This window comes from Acipenser ruthenus, chromosome 7 (assembly GCF_902713425.1).
Source record: "Acipenser ruthenus chromosome 7, fAciRut3.2 maternal haplotype, whole genome shotgun sequence".
NCBI classification, from domain to species: domain Eukaryota; kingdom Metazoa; phylum Chordata; class Actinopteri; order Acipenseriformes; family Acipenseridae; genus Acipenser; species Acipenser ruthenus.
Window position 1 is genome coordinate 53,469,641 of NC_081195.1, and position 22,293 is coordinate 53,491,933.

The following is a 22,293-nucleotide window of genomic DNA, read 5'->3' on the forward strand; positions in this document are numbered from 1 at the left end:
CAGAAATGTTATGATAGTCTCTCTCCTCTCCAACTACAGGACATACATATCATCTTTGTGTCTTATTTATAAATGCTTTTAGTTTATTAAGGTTTTACATGTACTGTAAGCTACCCAAGTTAGTGTTTATCCCTTTTTACTCATAAAGCAACATTAGTCAAAGTAGTCAAATGGAAGGTAAATTCCTGACAAACACCTTAATTTAAAATTATTTTGTTGTACTTGACAGCCTGCGATAAAGTTAATAATCTAAAACAAGCATCTAAAGTCGTCTGTGTCTATTTGGATAGATAGAAAAGACAGATTGTACTGTGTGACATGGCCACAATACTGAGATTGTTACACTGTAGTCAATACAGTCACTATCAGTACAGTACCACAATACAGATTTACAGTATGAACTATCAAGCAACATGATTATTATAGAAGATAATAATGAATACTGCAATAGAAATATCAGCACCTACAACAGTATAGGATTTTAGTAACTAATGTAGTTTAGAATGTTAGTAATATAGAATGCCAACAATAGTTCTTTCTGTGGCAATAGTGCCACTGTATTCACAAATTATATTCAATGGGGACATTTTAACACATTGTTGGACAAAAATGTTATGTTCCTGGAAACTAAGAACACTTTATGGCATGTGTCGTTAAAACTGTGCCAAGCAGATGGCTGGCCAGACTGAGAATAATACAGTATCTGTTACACAACTTTATTTAAAACCTGGGGGTTCAAAAAAGGTTGTGTTCTAACATCAGCAGATTTTTATTTGCCATATTACTGATTTTGGATTAAACAAACACAGAGAATCTGCTTTAAGTGCAACCTGCTGTCTCCAACAAGAGAAAGATTGCCTCAGTTCGATTTCACAAACCTTATGTTTTTGTTGTAGTTTCTGAAAAACACACACACACACACACACACATATATTTCAGTGTCCTCTAGTGTAAATGAACACTGGACCACAGGTAGGTTTCAACAGGGCACATAGAGGGCAGTTCAGTTTAAGCATGAGCTCTAACAGTAACACATAACAAAAAACTATGTTGGTAACATATAGCTACTACTTCAAGGCTGTAAAAACAAAATTACAGCCATCAGTATCCTGGAAAGGTAGAATACCATACATAGAAGTGTGTTACAAATGTCCATGCATGTTCTTTGTATCCTCAAATTCTGATTAAGAATGTTGTAACCTAGACCCATCACAGCTGGAGAAGAACCTTTGCTGAGGGGCTAACAGGAGTCCATTTTATAGACTGCAAGTGTAACATGGCAGCTCCTCTTTATTCAAACATCACCTTTTATCATTATTTATAAAGTAATAGCAGTTATTACTATCAGCTACACAGTTAGATATTGTTTTGACAAGGACCATTATATATCATTACAGGAAAGCCTTTGAAAATGTTTCTTTTGATTACTACTATACCTCCCAATTCAATTCAAAATAAATGGGTTTGAGCGTTTGAGTATTTTGGGAGTGTCTGTCCTGAAATTGCGGACAGCTGTAAGCTTTTATTTAATGAAGTGCAGTAAATGGGATGTTTGGAGTGAAAAATATGAAATCATTCCTATACACTGTTTTGTAGAATAATTGTATCATAAAACAAAGCCAGTACCATAAATGTTTACCATTTAGTCAGGATATTCTTAAAATTGAACCTACATACATGCAATCCCCATGTCATACAGCACAAAAACAATATCACTTTAGATCATTTTTCCAACAGAATTATTTATTTATTTATTTGTTTAAATAGTACAGTACAATATTTCACATATATGTATCCCTTACTCTGGGTCATACTGCAGACTTACTGCATGTTTTGCTAGACATTCCAAGAGCTGTTTTTTAAGCTGGTCAGGCAGGTTTTCTGCTGGCCATGGAGGATAAAAAAAAACCTGTTATTCTGGGTCAGTGAAACTAGTAAACTGAAATCCATTTTTACACAGTGTAGTTAAACACCTAGGGTGAATGTTAAGGTTCTACAGACTTCACCACTATCTTGGTACTAAAATTAGATCTGGTTTAATACCATTTAGAACATTATATCGGCCTAAAGTAAACCCTACTTCTATGTTACAAACACTTGAGACAATTACTGTTTTTATTTTTAGACCCAATTATACAATTATGACACATTGCCCGAGTATGTGTCTTTGTCTAAAATGTACTGTATGCGACACACATATCATTTTTTTTTATTATAGCTTGTAAGGCAGACAGTAAGAACAGCTGGAATGCTTTGTAGCCTTGTTTGAGACTTTGTTGCTAAAAAAACATGCATAATTATATTTTTTTATATATATTATTTATATTATAAAGTCAGAAGGCATTTTACAGACTAAACCATTTTTATACTATAGTATGCTATGGAGAGAGGTGGTTACATCAACATGCAGTTGTGGGATTGCCTTTTGCAATGAATGGCACTTTTATGCAGTCATAGCTACAAATATGCATGCAGTAGGTACGGACAGGAATCACATACTTGTTACAGATACCAGCATATTGTCTAAACTAGAAAAAATGTTAAATAAAAACTTCCCTTTTGATGTTTTGTTTCCTATAATAAAATTGTCACTTACTTGCTAAACATCAAACCATCTCAATGCTTCACTGAAGCAAGCCAAATATGTTTTTCCAATTTTCCATTTTTATAGCCTTGTTTATTTTAGGCTGCCAAGGAATGTCTAGCCAACCTGTCTGAAGTGAAGAGCACACAAACAGCAGCTCATCAAAGGAGTCTAGTTGGGAGTTCAAGGAAACCCATTTACAACATGCCTCAAATGGTCTACGAAAAAAGAAATAGTAATAATAATAATAATAATAATAATAATAATAATAATAATAATAAATCTTCCAAAATATTCCAACGGTAATTGTAGCACATTTTCCCCTCATTCTTCCTAGCTGGTTAAATAACTATCTCACGAGAGATCAACACTGAATACAGCACTGTTCACAGAATACTGTGCTTATACCTGAAGTTTACCACTTCAGATCTTTGCTTTTCCTTACTTCACAATGATTTACTACACATTGCTATGCTCCTACCATGGTATTCTGTATTATTATTTATTTATTATTATTATTTATTTCTTAGCAGATGTATCACAGTAATCTCTATTCTAAAGGGAGGCTTTTTGGTCCTAGGGCACAGCCTTTAGGCTTATCAAAAGCTCCTCACACATAGACAAATGTACAGAATGCAATAGTCCAACAAGCATATTGATTTTATCTGGATTTGGAGTTTAACATCTAATACTGGTATGACATGTTTATTAAATTAGGCAATGGTTTACTGTACTAAATCCCAGGTTTTGAAATGCAAGATTCTGAATCGTCATTCTCCAATTCACACCATAAGATAAAGGAAGGCTATAGGTTAGGTGCCACTGAACTTGCAGTAAATGATCCAGCTTGAAATCATTATTGAATTCTTCTTCCACACAATAGTTGCAAACCTGCTCCTTGAGCTTCCTATGTGGGGAAACATTTATCATAATGACAATGCCTTGTCCTTTGCTACCTTTACATTTCAGTAGACACAGCATACTTTTAATTTCAAAGTAAAATACATATTCATAACCATCTCTCTTCCAGCAGACTTACATGAGTATGGAACCGAGACACACAGTGCTGATATCACTATGTAACACAATTTTTGTTCCTGGGTAGTAAGTGTTATTTCCTAATTGCTTATGCCTCAAAAGTATAGAAAATGGCTATTATTCCCCACAAACTTTGCTTTTGTGACCAGGACAGTGATATTTTGAAATTTACCTATTTCCAATGAGAAAACGGGCGAATTTGTGTCTTTTCGTTCACATAGTCAGAAAAAAACAACATATGAATCCAAATTAACATGTATTTATACTAAAGTAATACAAAAATGACTACAAAAGATTTAGAAGTGAGTAGTCTTTTTGGTTGGGGTAGTATGGGTTTCTCTCCTCAGCTCCACCTCTGAAATTGTCATCTGGATCTACAACGTCTTCCTCGCTCTCCGACTTGCTGCTCTCTTCTAAAGACGGCTAATCTCTCTCCGGAGGAGTGGGTACGGGGAGCTTATGGCAGTGTGGCACCAGGGCGATGGATGAAGGAAGGTCCGGATACGTGATAGCAGGTGCATTCTTGCCAGTCCGACGTTTGGAAGGGTCCACCATGCAGAAATAGCAGTTGCTTGAGTGATCAGTGGGTTCCCGCCAAATTCTTGGGATAGTGAACTTCATGGCTCTCTTTTCCCCTCTGTACCATCCTACAAAAATACATTTATTTCACCCATGACTAATGTGTAAGAGATTCTCACAACATTTTTCATATATGATATATTTTTTCAATAACATTGAAAATTGTAAAACATTTTAAAATTAAAAACTTTTACAATTTTAAAAATTAACAAATTTTATAACATAAAATTCCGAGCAACAATTGTCCATCTTCCCTTCCAGAGTTTTTTTGCTCGCAGGTGAAATGAGGTGCCCAGGGTTTGTCTTGATCCCCGACAGGCATGCCGAAATATGCCTTGTAGGCCTCACACATCTTAGCAGATGTTCCCACGAAGTACTTTTTCGCTCTTGTCTTGATAAATTGGCCGCAGACATAGCAAAATGCGTCTGCCGGATGCTTGCAGCCTCTTGATGCGATCTCAGAAAAATGCAGATATGTATCCACTTAGGCAGCTGGAACTAAACTGAACTGGTGGGCTTAAGGCCCCTGTATTTATACTACTATTTATATTACTGGAAAGTTCTAGAAGTTACTCCAAGTTTACTCAGCACTGAATCTATCTGGAATGTTCTGGAAAATAGGTAAATTTCTAAATATCACTGTCCTGGTCACAAAAAGCAAAGTTTGTGGGGAATAATAGCCATTTTCTATACTTTTGAGGCATAAGCAATTAGGAAATAACACTTACTACCCAGGAACCAAAAAATAAAAAATAAAAAATTGTAACACTGTGTATTCAAACCTAAGATCACAGGTCCTTGGTACCATTAGGCCAAACACATATTTTTTTTTTAATAAAAGAATTATACAAAAACATTGATATTAAGAATACAAAATGTATTTAACTTTGTTATTATCAATTTCACTTTATAAACAATGTTATATATTTTACAATATAGAATACAGGCCTGTAAATGGTTACCTACTAAAAGTGAATACAAGAATATACTACCACATATATGTAAATATGTATATATACACCATTCCCTTTATATTCCATTAATAAATGTTTATTTTTGAAGAAAACACAACTAAAGCAATACACAGGGAAGAGGACATATACATTTAGCACGAATCCCCATTAAAATACATACAGATATGATGTGTAGGTTATTATGGAAAGTATATATTTATATCAGATTTTTTTTGTTGTTGTAGAAGACCCAAAATAAACTAATCGATATTTTAAAAAAATAGATATATTAAACTTGCTTCTGTTTTCAGTGCTACATATAGGTCTACGATTTGGTAAACAACACATACGATATACAGCTATAGTATCAGTTTAACAGCAGATGACCAGAGACAGCCATGCATAGCAGTTTCATCCATTTCAGGTTTTAATACAAGCTTGGGGAGCCATAGTGTATTGGTAACAAGCTCAGGTATCTTGTTAAACTTAGTAAAACCAGGAATGGATCAAACTGATATGCAATAGGAGCCTTACTTTCATCCCTGAAAGTGCTCAATTAAGACCTACAGTAATATTTAGGCAGTGATTTATTATTTATTTATTTTTTTAGGTGAAACCAACATAATTAATACGTGTTGCATTTTGTTACCAACAATGTTGGTGACCAATACAGATATATAATAGTGTAGTAACAGATGCAATTACATTTATTCAGAGAAGTCTTTTTGGTAAAACCTGAGAGAAAGCAGGATGCAGTAAAATTTACAGAATCATGTATAGGTACATTAAACCCAATCAAATTGATTTTAATTTAAAAGAATTGCAGCTGTAAACAGTAAATAGTATTATGTAAATAAGTTCTGTAATGCTATTAGAATTCCTGCCATAGATTTGAAAATGTTAAGTCTCTATTGATCAACTACAAAATGCACACCATTGCACCTATGGATTGTTATGTGGGTTAACTCTTTTATATGCTAAACAAAACTTATTTTGAGGAAATCATGCAAAAAGAAAATTCCCTTTACTCTGGAACGGTATTAAAGCAGTGCTGCACCACAATGCCATTTACTAGGTAATAGTAAACCATAGATTAACTTCATAAAAGCAACTAACTTTTTTTGTGTCGTACACAAACATAACCTACATATGCCTTTAAACAATGCTTTGGAGTATACAGCAATGATAGATCTGTCACAGTCGTTATGTCACTTGTTCAAGTGGCTTCATTTTACATCATCACAGCTTAATATCACACTTTCTCTTCCGCCCCTCTTGTAATCTTGTTTTAAATCTCACAAGCAGAGTCTCCAATAGAAATGTAGGAATGTGATGTCCTTCAGTAGTTGGGGCAGGTTTAATGTTTTGAGAACGAATCAATGATAGGTGCAAGTCAGGAAGGCGGGATATTGCCCAGCAGCACTGGAAAATGTATTTATTATTATTTTTGTAGTAGATTTTATTTTTTAATGGGAATAGTGTAAAGTCAAGGTGAATTGATTAACCATTTCCACAGGTTTTTTCAGTGCTTTCCGGTGTTTATTGGCTATCCACCGATTTCATTTTTTTTTTTTTTTTGGATCGGGGGTGTTTTATCGGGTTTTATCGGTTAAAACCGAAAATCAGAAATTCTAATTATGATGAAAGCTGCATCTATAAACATTATTATTTAACACCAGTAAGTCTCTGCAGTTGACCTTTTGAGAACATATTGGGTGATCTCAATAATAGTAATAACCAAGGCACAAAAAGATCCTTTAGTCTCGAATCCTTTCTTTTAGGTATTTCAGCCACCTAATTGGATAATCTTCATAAGCTACATAACCAAATCTGCACGGATCTCCATTTTCATCATTCAGGTTTTCAATATGTTTTTCAGTACATACCGGATTTTTTTCATGACCACACCACTGCACCTGTTGACCCAAAACTCACATACTGTACAAGTATGTGCATTTCTTTTCCCAATAAAGAAATATTTATTTTAGAAGACCGAGTTTTCTCAGGGCTTCCCTTCTTGATTCATCAGTGGAACCGCGGCCAGAGAACTGAACTGTAACTCCTTGTGGTCTAAAACCAGATGTTTTGGGTATAGAGCAAGTCCTCTTTATGTCTAGGGACCTGCTTTTGTTTCCACTAAAACTCTTGGATCCATTGTGGTGAGAAAACATTCCTGTGGAACGGGCATTTGGTCCAAATGTGACTGACTTCACCCTTGAGTAAGCAGGCAGAGCTCCTGTTTCAGCACAACTGTCACTGTTTTGAGGTGCGTTGGACGTAATCTCAGTGTTGATTGAAGGACTGTAACTGGGGGGCACAACCATGGACTTGTAACCAGTTACCCCATGGTGATCAGCAGAGGCTCCTTTTCTGGCAATGTTTTGATCTCTTGGAGGTCCATCAGACAATGCCTCAGTTTTGCTAGGAAAGGCTTGACTTGGTTTCACAATCTTGGACTTGTAATCACTCTGAGCATATAGACTAGCTGAAGCTCCTTTTTTGGCACTGCTGTAATCACTTTGAGGTGCATTAGAAACTGTTTGAGTTTTGCTTGAAAGAACTTGACCGGGGTTCACAACTATGGACTTGTAACCACTCATTCCATGGTGATCGGTTGAAGCTCCTTTTTTGGCAATGTTTTGATCATTTTGAGGTCCATTAGACAATGTCTCCGTTTTGCTTGAAGGAACCTGACTGGGGTACATAACCACAGACCTGTTGCCAGTCTGCCTGTGGTGATCAGTTAGGGTCTTCTCTTTCACGAGACCCAGTTTGGACAGAGCTTCAGTCCTGGTTTGTTCAGGTGCTGGGTCTCTAAACGATAAGCTCCTGTTTGGGGTCATTCTCACTGCCATCTCCTCAGGTTCAGGAGAAAAGTGGGGAGCCCCGGTTAGGTTGGCTAACATCTGTACTTTCCGTTCCTGCACATTGACAGAGGCTTTTGAGATGGTCTGGTTATATTCCTTGCCACTCCCCATGATAATGATGTTGCTTGGAAACCTACCAGGCTTTGGAACAGTCCCTAGTCTGCCCGAGTTGTCAGCAGATAAGGGAGGACTTTTGTCACTTTCAAAACTCCTTCTCCTCTCATCCAGAATTGAGGTTTGAGACGTGTGCCCATTCCCTGCCTTTCTCTCTGCAATCTTCTGGGCAATTACAACAGGAGTGGGAATAGAGCCTATAGGGTGAAAATAAGCAAACGTGTGCTGGCTCTGGTCTGTCAGGGTGGCTGGCAAGGGTCTGTCCCACTTTGGAGATGTTACCATAGGTGGGGGAGGAGGGTAGTAGTCTAAAGGGTGGTCGTTTTCAGTTATCTCCTGTTTTAGTTTAAATTCATCCTGCTGCTTTGTGTAGATCTTCCCGACTGAAAATAAATAAATAAATCAATCAATCAATAAATCAGTCCAACAAATACTTAAGTAGGCCATGGACATACACTTTATATATAAATGTTGACAGGCTGAACAAACAAACAAGGGGCTGCTTCTCCACAATTAACCAGACGTAATACTAATCATCATATTCTCGTCAGCCTGTTGTTATGTGGTTCCTACTGTATCACAACTTTGTGTCTACTGCATGATGAAGCAGTAAACCAATCATCAAATTGCAAGACCCACAATGATCCAACTAGATCACAGTTGTACAATTCAAGATGCTCAGTTATGTTAAAGGTTTTTTTTGTGAAATATCTTTACCTGGCAATGGGGAATGGTTAATAGTATTTCTGTATTCTGCTTGTTCAGGGTTTATTTGAACCAAATCAATGATTTCTTCTTTTGGGCTTGGAGCTCTTTCCTCTATAAAAGTCGGGGTAGACCTGTCATTCACAGGAGTACTGTCCCCAGAAGACAGGTCTTGTTTTTCCAAAGAACTTTCCAAAGAATCGATGGTTTCCTCAAAGAACATTAGGCACTCCTTTTCCTCACGAGTAAGGGACTTTAGGGCATCATCCTCCTGTAGGAACACGACAACATAAACAATTTTGGTTGATATATTTTTTAGGTGTCTCAGTCCATATTAATCTCCTAAGATTGAACAGTGAACAAGCCTCTTTGTCACTGGTCTAAAATCCACTTATTGATGCTTATCCACCGAGTAATAATTACATTGCTTGTGGTGGTCAATGGTCTATACAGATAAACAGCCAGTAAATAAAAACTTCAATGGTGAGCATAAAGTCATAAAAACAAAGCCAGTAAAGGCACTCTATATAACACAGCATGTTTATTTGATTTATTTATTTTTATTCTGCCTTTGTCAAATTATCTGCAAATAAATAGTGCCTTAGAAACCAGATAGCAACTATGCTATTACACCAAGCACCAGCTTTGTGTACACACCAAAATGAACCCCTCCTAAATATAAAGTAACCAAAATAGAAGCAGTTTAAAAGAAAAAAAAAATTAACGGATCACAGAACAGGTTTGCAAAGACCAGAAAATATATAAATTACATCTGAAATGCATCCTTGTGTCACAACAATGTGCATTCACTCACTGTGCCACCTCATAGGATAAACAAAATGTCTTGTGAGGCAATCAAAGGAAAGTTATGACCATCAGCAGGTGTGCAGGGCAAGCACACAATCATTGGTGAGCATTCCTTTCAATGTTTACCATCTCTAAGATTACATTTATGTAAAAATGGCTAAATGCTTCAACAGACAGCCATCATTAAAGGCTTTTAATTAAGCCTAATTATCAATACTGAAGTTACAGCTAAATATAAAGCAGGTGTTCCACAGATGATCTGTCAGGTCTCTGTATTAATCTTTATTGTAACAAAGTTACATTCATAAAGCTGAAACTTTATACAAGGCATCAAGTTACAAGTATGGACTTGTGGTGTTAGGAATAAGAAAGATCTACAACAAGGTTAAATGATACAGGTACCAACAAAGATAGGGAGAAGTGGAATTGTACATGCAGTAACTGTCTGGGTTTTAATTTTTCCTGTTGAATGTATCGTCCCCCGTCCCTCCATTAGCAGTATGCAGTAAGCTAGGTGGATGGAATCAAGCAGTCTGTTTTTGTTTAAGAAGAATATTTACTGCATTGTGTGGTTTGTGTTTTTCTGTTGATTACACAAGATAATGTCAACCTTCAGTAAAACCCTTTCAAAAACAAAAGATGATAAACTCATTTTAAGAGATGCTGCGCAAATTAAAAAAAAATACTGACATTCCTCATCTCATTAACAATGTATTTCAGCCAGTACCCAGTTAAATAGCCAAAGGGACCGAATGAAGGATGAGAGAGAATTAACAATTAGCTAACAATTAGTCGGATTAATGAATCCTGTTTTAAATACCATTATACACAGCTGTCACAATTACTACATTCACATAATTATTGTTTTGAGATTAAGCTTTTATTAGGGAGCTCCCCTAAATCCCTTGTTTAGAAAGACACAGGGTATTAATGCTTGTGACAGGGTAGCCATCTGTCATGTGGATGCGTCCATTCGTTCCTGAGTGACAGGTCAGATCGAGACGGAGGTTGAAGTTGATATGCCCCGCAAGCGAACAGGATTTATTTATGTTGCAACACACTAAACTATGTTCGTTCTGTTGCTAGAAAAACACTCCGAGTATATTTCTACAGAGCCACGCAAGTTTCTGAAAACTGAATTGCATAAGTCTACACACAAACATCTTAAAGTGTTTACGTCCAAACTGTATCACTTCTGATTGTAACCACAGTGGATCAGCTAGCCAAAGAACCCCAGAAATGGCTACCAAGCGAGCCTCTGGTAAGGCACAGACTAATCTTTAAACTTAAGGGATTATTTACATTTTTTGTAAATAAGCAAACAAGTGATACTGCTTTCTCAATACATGAACCTGACATTTAAATGCAGCAATCTTGTAGTTACAAAAAAAACCAAAAAAAAAACACACAACACCAGTCGCTGAGGTATTGGTGTGTACTGGGATGTTTTATTTTTTTTTAAAAAACATAAAACAAACAAAATAAAGTTAAGTTTACTATTTAGAAGCATTTCAAGACAAATGTAAGATTTTTTTCTTTAGATTTTAGTGTTGCTAACCTAGTTTGCCATTTTCCATATTTACATTTTTTTATTTATTTAAATGCTAGATTAAAAAAATACCATTTTTTGTTACAAGATTTAAACATAAGTGCTATTAGTTATTTATTGGCCATGCACAATCCATCGATTTGTGAAACTATTGAAACATGAAGATTGTCAAATATGTTTATAATGATAGAAATGAAATGCTTATATATGACATTATCTTTACAATTTCATTTTAAAATAGACTAAATCTCATGGCAATGTATTTATGTATTAATTCATTTATGTATTTATGTAAAGGGCAGCAGTGTGGAGTAGTGGTTAGGGCTCTGGACTCTTGACCAGAGGGTTGTGGGTTCAATCCCCAGTGGGGGACACTGCTGTTGTACCCTTGAGCAAGGTACTTTACCTACATTGCTCCAGTAAAAACCCAACTGTATAAATGGGTAATTGTATGTAAAAATAATTAAATAATGTGATATCTGTATAATGTGAAATAATGTATAATGTGATATGTTGTAACAATTGTAAGTCGCCCTGGATAAGGGCGTCTGCTAAGAAATAAATAATAATAATAATAATTTTTCAGTCAGAGTAGTGCAGGAAAAGAATGTTTGCTGCCCCCCCCCCCCCCCATAAATACTATGTACATTTTGGTGGAGAAACAGTAAAAGGAATGCAGAGAAACTTGACAGGTTATACACATCCTTTAAAAATCTGGGGTTCAGTAGTTACAAAACTGAAAGAACATAAAGGGAAATCAGAATTCCACAAAGCAGCAGTAATAGTTGGCAATGATTTCATATCCAACCCTGTTAATCACTAATTGATTGATTGTGTTCACTAAATAAAACCAAAATCTTACAAGTTATATTCCACTTTTTTGTGTGTGTTGTGCGACGGAGAGGGGGCAAGTAGATTTGTCTAGCATATTGTCCCTTGGACAAAAAGTTTCTCAAAAAATGCACACCCCCTGGGATACACGGGTTACTGTATTGATAATGTAATGTCATGGCATATGTAAGCAATACGGCATGGCAATGTCTACGTGCCCCAGGTGTGTTAGAAGCCATGAGGCAAAGCAGAGTGGCTTTAACCACCCGGGTGTGGTGATATTAGAGTGTATGCCATACCTTGAAGTCCCCACTGAGTCATAAAACTACTGAAAGAAAGCATTCCAACTGTATTGCATTAGAAAATGCCATTCACCATTGAGGGTAATATAAATAGTCAGATTTGGCCTAAAACACAGCTTAACTGTATAATACTACATTCAAAGGGTTTCCTTGCCATTTAAATGATAGCTCCTCATGAATAAGGCTGAACACTTACAAGGGTGGAGCTCCGTGAAAGAGATTTTGTTCTGACACCGTCATGGCTTCCATTCATACCAAAATGCAGCCGAGATTTTGGGGCAATCTGATATTCCATTGTTTCTGAATTGGAGTCAATATACTGTCTTGGCATTGTACTCCAAATGGTTTCTTCAAGAACACTGTGCCATACCAAGCTTCTGAAAATGAAATGTTAGAGAATTGTATTCATATACTTATTCTGCAATTTAAAAACGGACACGGCTCAAACAAGTACAGTACGTTCATAGTCTTGATCAAACAGTTTGTTTGGGGCTGCCGACTAAGATGGACATTTTATGCTAAAGCAGCAACAAGAGACAGTAACTTAGACACAGTCCTAATAACAAATTCTTATGAAAGGTGATAATTACAGGAATTGTAGTTACCTAGTGCTCTCAAATAACAATCACAGGGTCACAAACAGCAGAAACCATGGAAACAATACTGACACTTCCTCACGTGGAGTTTAGTGCAGTTATATATCATTAATAGTACTAAACATCATGACTGCATTTGTATGGGTCTTTGACTGAGGATAATCAAAACACATTCAATTTATATTATTAAATTGTCCACCGTTGTACAGTACATGCACCATTTAAAATATGTATACATATTTCTGCGTTTTGAAATCGCGCAACTAAGTAATAGAGGTGGCACAGGTACAGTATCTAAATTTGTGTTGTCGGGCAGCGTCCGCGCCTGCTGAGACACAGTAGACAAGTAAACAGTAATAGGTTTGTTGTGAATCAGGGATACCATTTTCTTCTAATAAAAGGACTTTAAATAGATCAAGCTACATTTTTTTTATAAAACACACACAGATTGTGTTATAGTGTTGCCCAATTTTCAAACGTCTTTGGTAATTAACTATACAGATGTCATCTTTAACAATGCGTTCTGTATAAAAATTGAAGGCTATATTTTTCTAGATCAAAAAATAAACACTTTCAGGGAACCACATGATTTCGCAATAAAATTAGTTTAAATGCACAGATGCCCCCCCCCCCCCCATAAAATAAAATAAAATAAAATAAAAAACCTGCTGTCCTCCACTTATATTAAAACTTGTTTTTATTTCACCAGTAGCAAGCAGTTGTATAATAATTTAATTACTTATAAAAAAAAAAAAAAAAAAAAAACACACACACACAACACCACTACTTTAAAAACATCCCCAAAAAATACTATAGATACATTTCAAAGGAAATGTAGTTTTATAGTCTGTAAAGACGAATGGATATTTAAAACTGCAGTTGAGGAACTATAGTTAAACTAAGGTTTAATGTGGAATTCTACATAGTTATGTTTCGGGTCTTTGTATAAAACAAAATACATTATTGTATAAATAAATGTTTATCTATAAAGCAGACATCGTTAGTTAAACCCAAATCAAAAACAGAATACATTTTTAAAAGCAACTTACCTTGGAAAAGTATATTATTTGGGTTACACGAATTCCTCTATACACAAAAAACAGTGCCTTTTATCAAAGCCGCTGCATTTACAAAAATATTGGCACTTTAAAATACTGTCGCTCTCCTTATTTTCTAAAGATGTGCTGCTTGTTAGCTCTACCTTCTCAATGGCAGTCTGTTTCAACAACTCAACTCAACTCAACTAGTCTTATTGCTAAAACAAACGCTCAGGCGCAGAAAGACTAACCCACTCTCCACCCTCTCCAGCAACGTCAAACTAGCTTGCATGTTTACCTTAAAGAGACAGGTGCCCCAAATAACAGTTACATTGAAGGGTCCCGATTTACAGAAGTAAGTGCTATGTGTTTGTAAATAAGGTTAATACTGTTTGCTAATATATTCTAACATATAATGTAACCTTACATTAAAACTTCTTATTGAGTCTCCCAAATTTTACATTGTCATTTTAACCAGGTCTATTTGACCCAACACTGATTTCCATTGAACTTAAATGTTATTTTTTCCCCTATAATATTTCTTGCATACAAAAATAATGCCTCTGGTTAATATGACCTGAGGTATTTATCTATGTAGCTTTGTATGCATGAAGAAACTAATATGCTTTCATTTGGTCTTTTATAACATGGGCAGTCTCCACATATGAATCAATGTAGGGCCCACATTGTAGGCTATCAAATTCCAAGGACATCAAAATGGGTCCTGAGCCTACTAGATATGCTGTTACTTGGATTCATGATTTAGCATCAACATTTGATTTATTCATACCACCAGCAATCGAACATACAATACTGGAAATTACCCACTCGGAAGGCAGGCATGTACTTGGTCAAAGTGGAAAGAACGTGATCATATTGATATGAATGCATACCTTAGGTTACCTTTGTTAGTTGTAGTGTAGAGCTCCAAAGGGGAAGCAAGTGCTACCTAGTTATATCTTACATGCTGGTGTTCAAATAAAGATACTGTTTCTAAAAGTACCGATACAAGTAACATGCGGGTCATGTCCTTTTAAAAGTAGACCACAGTCCAAACAATAATGTAAAATGTGATTACTTCTTAACTATTACTTTTAATTAACACAAATCTTTCCATTCTGCAGGGAGTTATTTAAATATCTTTAAGTACTTCTCTTAATGATTTAAAAGTCGTTTTGAGTTTTTTGGGTGATGTGATGGAGCGGAGCTGAAGCAGGACAACCTCAGCGACAACTGGTTCTCATCTCTTTTGGATCGTTGTGGACATTTTGCTTCAAATATCATCCTGTGCATGACGGTGGCCCCAGAGTTTTTCATTGATATCGAGGTAAATAAATGCATTAGGTCAAAAATTGTTACGGAAAAAAAAACACACACACACACAACTCGGATGGTCATCCAATTGTTATGACATTTGGTATGGGCTTAACTTAGCATAAGCTGTTGAGCGAATCCTCGTGTAACCCATGGTAACCTGTGTTTATCAAGAATTCAAAGCATAATAAAAGTACCCCATGATGCCTTCACATATCATATTTTGTTTTAATAGGGCTGATGAAACCCTCTCTATAATCAGCCATGTGGACACAAATGTGTGTACAGACAGTCGAGAAAGAATTAGTATGCACCTTTTCTATTTTATATTGCTGTGACACCCACATGTACAGTAGATGCAATACAAATGTCCAGAATATTACTTCAGGAGTTTACCACAATAAAATTAATTAACAGATAGAAAAGCACAACTGGTGCATCATCCGAGATAAGGAGTTGATGCCCCAAAAAGATTTAAAAACTTTTGAAATGTTTTTTTACCTAAATGTACAGAGGACTTTTCTGCTACCCTGCAAGTCTGAACTACACAGTCAGGCTGCTGCTACTACCTGCAACAGCAGGACGTTATAAATATCATCTGCTGTTTTTGTAATACTGGTACTTATAACATTTCACAAATATGGTACCCACAGCTAATATTTTGAACATGATCTTAAATAACATCTAATTTACCCTTTCTATTGCCTATTACAGCACAAAATGTAGCTACCTTCTTAAATACACCAAAACTACTACAAAGTTTGTTCTGTATTCTGGCAGAAGGCAAAGGTATTCTACATGTCTTACATTTAATCCTTTTCCGTTTTTGTGCAGCTGTCTTTACCACTGTGTTATGCGAGATGAAACTATAGTAACCAATTTCACTTGCCTGTATTTTTTTTTTTTTTAAGAACCAGAAGTTTGTGGTATTTACTGGGGAATTGCAAAGGAAATTCCATTGAAAATGAACTGAGCATTCAGCAATTGTGGGCAGACAGAACTGTATTACACAGATACAGAATTAAATACCACACATCCACAATTATGTCTACAACTAAATGTCCAGAACTAATTTTAGGTTACAGTTTCATGAATAACATTTGGGGCAGACTAATATATAGAGTCAGATTTATTGATTTTTGGTAAGCCATGTTTGGGGTTTAGTTTTTCTGGAACTCCTACTGTAGATTTGCACACATTTGATGAAAAAGGTGATCATGTAATTTACAGAATGTATAGAATAGTAGATAATTATTGGTAATGCATACATGGACAGACACACCCAGAGTCTGATATTTGCAATAGCTTATGCTAAATAATGGTAATTATGACATTTGAAAAATAGCTTTTCCACATATATGTAAAAGTGTGGGAGGGATAATAAATACAATGTATTGCATAAAGCAGTTGAATGCATCCATGACAAGGCAGGAGACAAGTCAACCAAGAGCAAACATCTTTACAACTGTCCTTATCAGCTACACTTCTGAACCAATATTGATAGAAGGTTTTTTTTTTTTAAACTAATCTGACTGAAGACAATTATTACATCTTCATTTGCTTTACTATGCCACAGATGTATAGGTCTTATAGCGGATAACTCATTCAGAAATATGTCTGATATTCATGCCTCACATTTTAGCACAGAAATGCAAAACCCATTTCACTACCAAAACCCTTGGTATTCACATATAAATATTTAATATTGGAAGCCCTTTTCAAATAGTACAATTTTTTATTTTTTTTCCCCCCAATGGACTGGTGACCAAATTAATTTATTCTAAGCCTATGCTTCTCTAGTCTGAAAAGTAAATCTGAATCTGAGGCATACTGTTCTACGACATGCATATTACAAGCTCCTCTAGTTAGGGGCCTCAAAATGTGCCCTGCTTTTATTTTCAAGCTCCATTTCACTTATTTGTAGGACACTGCAACTTTAGGAACTTTATCACAATATTAGGCAAATGCATGTCTTACTACAGAGAATGAATATAACACCCCATAAGGAGTAGCTCCCAGCGCATTGGAAACCAAGGTGATTGCCCAGTGTTGAGTTACTGTGATTTGGGCCAATGTAACACATCTGAAGCTTGCCAGGAACACCAACGAGATCCTTCTGCTTTCCTATACTTGCTGATGCATACACAACTCGAACCACAACATTTCCATCCAGTGCAATGGACTGCACAATACAAACTATCACCATAAAAGGTTTTAAGATTAGGATTTAAATAAAACGCAGTACATATTGACAGCAGGAAAGCTTGTGGACATGGATCAAGTGCAACTTACCTGTTGTAATTATTGCAAATTCTACCTTAGAAGTATGACAGTATAATATGCATTTGTGTATGTATTCAGAACATACTGTACTGCAACCAAATAATGTATTACATTGGCATTAGGCTTCAATTACTAGCGCAGCAGCACCACCACCTTGTGGTGAGAAAAGGGACTGGCTATAGTTTTTTCTTTCCAGAATGGATACTTACGATACCTTAGAATGGGTTGCCTGTGGATGTGGTTAAGGGCTAAGGAATCTAAATATTTTAAAAATTAAAAAGGGGCCAGTGAAAAGTTTGGCCATGGTAATTGATTTAATATGGTGTTTATCTCACTTTTAATCTTCCCAGGGAAGGCACCCGAGCAGCTAAAAGTAGGAGTGAGAAAATGTAAGATTCTGATGCAACATTCTCTCAGTTTTCTCTCTCTCTCTCTCTCTCTTTTTTTTTTTTTTTTAAACAAACTCAAAACCATAAAATGCATTTTTGGTAGAACAAAGAACTTTGGTACATACATACAAATGATACACATAGTTTACAGATCAAATTCAGCATGAAACCTTCTGAAACATGTGTAGCAGGTTTTCTTGCCTTCCATTTAGTTGAAGTATTGTGAAACAAGTCAAGTCTATAACTCTCAAAACAAATACACTACACACAAATGATTAGTAAAAAAAAAACAAAAAAAAAAAAACACAAATTTGTTTGCATTAAACCAGCATGTGCTTTAAATTACTTCAGGAAATCCTGAAAATTATAATTAAGTGCTTATAATGATATTATTTAAAAACACAAAATGAAGCAGTGTGCTTTCTGTATTATTTGTGTGCTTTGTCAGTTGTGTGAGTCCACACAGGTTGGCGCTTCTCAATAAAGGACTTAATCCCCTCTTGTCCGTCTTTCAATGCCAAGTTGTCCAAGCTGTGTTGCATCCCTGGGCCATCTGTCCGTAAAACATAGCTTTGCCAAGAGATACTACAGGCCTGCTTGTGTCATATCTTTTGAGCAATCCTCAAGGTCTCTTCTTCTAGCTTCTCCTCTGGTACCACCTTGCTAACCAGGCCATGGAGTAAGGCATCTTGGGCAGATATTGGTGCACCAGTAAAGAGCATTTCCAAAACTACCTAGTATTAGATATGAAATAATGAAATCAATAAAGACTGATCATTTGAGTTGATTTTGTAAACGTGGTACCATACGTATGCTAAACAATTTAACATTATGAGACTACTGCTAAAGCCTTAAAAAAAAAAATTAAAGGAAACGAACACTACTCCAACATTTCTGCATTACTTAGTTACATTTTGATGGACATCCAAATAAAACAGCTGCAGCAATTAATTCCTGAATTTTAAAAACAAATTAATGCTGTAGGTGTCGCTAGGTGTTTTTCAAACTTGCCTTTCTTGGCACTGCTCTGCCAATTGCAACAGCAGGTGTTGAACAGAACAGTCCAACTTTTACTCCTGGGGTGGCGAACATGGATTTTTCAGAAGCCACTGCAATATCACAGCTGGCAACAAGTTGGCACCCGGCAGCCGTGGCCATGCCATTTACCTTGGCAATAACTGGCACAGGTATATCTTGTATCAAGGTCATGACCTATGTGCAGAAATTATAACAAGAATTAGGAGGAGATAACAGACTGTCATTCCAGATTTGTTTAAACTATAAATTTGACCCACGTTATTGAGGCAACGATGATGGACTCCAGACACAGCGATGACCATAAAGACAATCATTAGTAAGAGTGGCAATAATAAAATAGACTATACAGATGAACAGGCCCAGAGTATTTGAGAATGGAATAACTACCGTGAAAACAATGAGGTCGATGTTAATTACTGTGTAAAATACACATCAATAACTACAGTTAACAAATCATGGTTTACATGGCCCAGTGGAGAAAAACAATTTTACAACTGCCTTCCAATGTAGCTATAATGAGATGTGTATGTGGTGGTAATGTGGTGTGTATTAAGATTATTCAATATTAATAGAACCATGGCAAGTGTCAGTTTAATCTGATTACAATAACACAAATTAGAAACTACTTTAATAAATCACAAATGGTTTAATTTCCCCATCATCAAAAATATAAATCCTACAGTTGTAGGTACAAATACTGCCCTGATGGGTATGAGAATAGTACCAGTAGTAACTATCAATGAAAACAGTAGTTTATCTAGCGTGGTGGTTTAGAGTTCAACTATCAATACAGTAATACAGTACAGTAGTCACTAGCTGCATTTAACGTCTTAAATAAACAATGATTTACATTGAACAGTAGTAAGAAAACAAGACCCTCCCTTATGTGGAGGTAAGCTCCTTCAAATCATGACCAGAAGAAAAAAACAGGTCCTTCAGCTGCAAAAGAAAATAGCAGTTTGCAATCAGCTGTTAACACAAAAGTGTTAGAAAACTGTAATGTGTGCTAACATAAGGTACACAAAATAACCATGTTACATTGAACAAGTCATTAATATCAGCCTGCTGGCTAATGCAAAACTTTTTTGAAAATTGAAAATCTTTGTACTAGGATCCGATAGACCATTTGGAAAAACAAAAGAGAAAGAAAGAAAAAAAAAAAAAACTTCCGTCGTTAATAATGTCTGGGGCACAACTAAGCCGTGGCCAGACACATTCTTACTTGATTTTTGTGCCCAGTCATCTACCTTGTAAAGAGACTCGTGCACCTTTGGCTTAGCTGGAGGCGTGTCCTTTCTACTGGGTCTCTTACAATAGAAGTGCTAAGCACAAACCATCCACTGAGAGGGACACTAGTACTGTATGTCGGATTTCAAGGCCACTGTTAGGGTTACAGTATGTGTCTGCTGAACACATGTATCCTAGATTATTATTTGTTTTGCCCTGTTTATGAAGTGCAATACATTCAGAGTAGCCAGTACTGTGCAATATGCTTACCGGTAGCATAACTATACCTGAAATAATGGTAACTCTGAGGTCCTCTTTCTATCTCATGTAGAATGTCAGTCTGGAGAGAATTCAGCATGGAAAGCGACAAAACATTTCTTTTTTGGGGGGTTACTTAGAATTATATTTCTACAAAAATAAAATACAACAAGCATGTATTCCTACTGCTTAAACGGTGGAGAACATACACCTCGTTGGACAAAAAAAAGTTAAAGTAATAGAAATCGTATGGGATCTTGTAAAACCCCAAAAGATTGCCAGTTGATTGATAAATGTGTAAATAAAGTAGACTGATTTGATTATAAAAAGGGAATATTGTTGGGGACTATGGACCAATTTCTCAGTACTTGGACGCACCATCTGTAGATTAAATCACATAGTTAAAACATAACTAAGCTAGCGTTATTATTATTATTATTATTATTATTATTATTATATTGATTTTTTAAACAGTAAAAATCCATGTCATAAAGCCAGATATGTGCGGTGCTTTTTTAATAAAATATTTCAACTTTTATACAATGTATCAAATAATGTCTAAGAAAGCAGTGTCACGCTTTAAATACGGACGTTCTGTCAGCCGTCTGCGTTACATCATCCCACTAACATGAGATCATGTTTATGCCAATATTCCAAAACGCTTATAACATTATATCAAAAATCAGAATCCATTTAATTCGGTTCCACAAACGTGATCTTTATATTTTCAACCATACTTAAATGTAAACTTTAAATTACTGTGTACTATATTTAAAAAAAAAAAAATGCTTCAACGTCATCATTATATTATTATACTGTCAGTTTTGTGTAAACTTTAAAGTAACTGCTAGATAAGCCATGTTTTGTTTTCCAAATAACAAGAAATAACAAGAATCTAAGAGCAAGTAGTAAACCATCCTTAATTATCGTCTCACTAGCGACACCTAGACTTTGGCTGATTACGTAATTATTGCTAGTAGTCTATTTTATACAGAAGATGGCGCCAGATGCACACAACCTATAATGTACTGTAGGTATGCAATTCAAACCATCTTAAATATTGAAATAATAACAAATGTAAGCATCTCACTTCAGTGATAGTAATGTGTACTATTCTGCATATACAAATAGAGTATCAATCTTATGTGTTTATTTGTATGCATTTACTAGGATGAAGAATAAGATGTATGGATTCCTGATGCAAGACACATGCTCCTTTATATTTACCTTTGCACCTTACTGCATGCAGGCACCGTTGGAATAAACTAAACTTTCCTTAAAATTGAATTATGCCTTGTTCTTGTGATGAATGCTTAATTCTCTCTAAATTTAAAAGAGCACTCATACAAGTTATACTGACATTTGTTCCATCTTTGAGGGATGTAAACAAATTGGACTTGCGATACGGCTTACATTCTAATAAAGTGCAAGAAAACTAATCAGAAGAACAATGTAGTAAAAAAAAAAAAAAAAAAAAAAACACACCAAGGGATTAGTAAAAAACAGAACAGGATTATGGGACACTGCAGTTTTGAATTTCTTTGGTCCCCAAACTAATAAAAGAAGTGTGCTGCGGATGTACTGGGATGCTAAAAATCAAAAGATTATCAAGCGGTAGACTTTAAAACAAGCAAAATGCTACAGACCTGAAAAGCAAAAGTATGTTATAGTTTCTACATGTTCAGTGAAAGTCAGACTGGACAAAGTTATAAATTGTTAAAGAATGACAGTTTGGTCAATAAATAGGTGTCTTTTTCAACTGAGACACTATTGGAAATCAACATGCATGTAGGAGGTACAGGTGAACAGTTTCTCCCACACA

The 22,293-nt window shown here is 35.6% G+C and overlaps 1 protein-coding gene across 1 annotated transcript; it reads right to left on the bottom strand.

The window, feature by feature from the left end:
• Positions 1-1,722: 1,722 nt before the first annotated feature.
• LOC117415404 (proline and serine-rich protein 2-like) lies at positions 1,723-14,181 on the bottom strand. Its single transcript, XM_034025687.3, has 4 exons — positions 13,975-14,181; positions 12,526-12,706; positions 8,853-9,111; positions 1,723-8,518 (listed from the first exon to the last, which is right to left on the bottom strand). The coding sequence occupies exons 2-4, from the start codon at positions 12,658-12,660 to the stop codon at positions 7,134-7,136; spliced, it is 1,779 nt and encodes a 592-aa protein (XP_033881578.3). The 5' UTR covers positions 12,661-12,706; positions 13,975-14,181; the 3' UTR covers positions 1,723-7,133.
• Between the last annotated feature and the right edge of the window lie 8,112 nt (positions 14,182-22,293).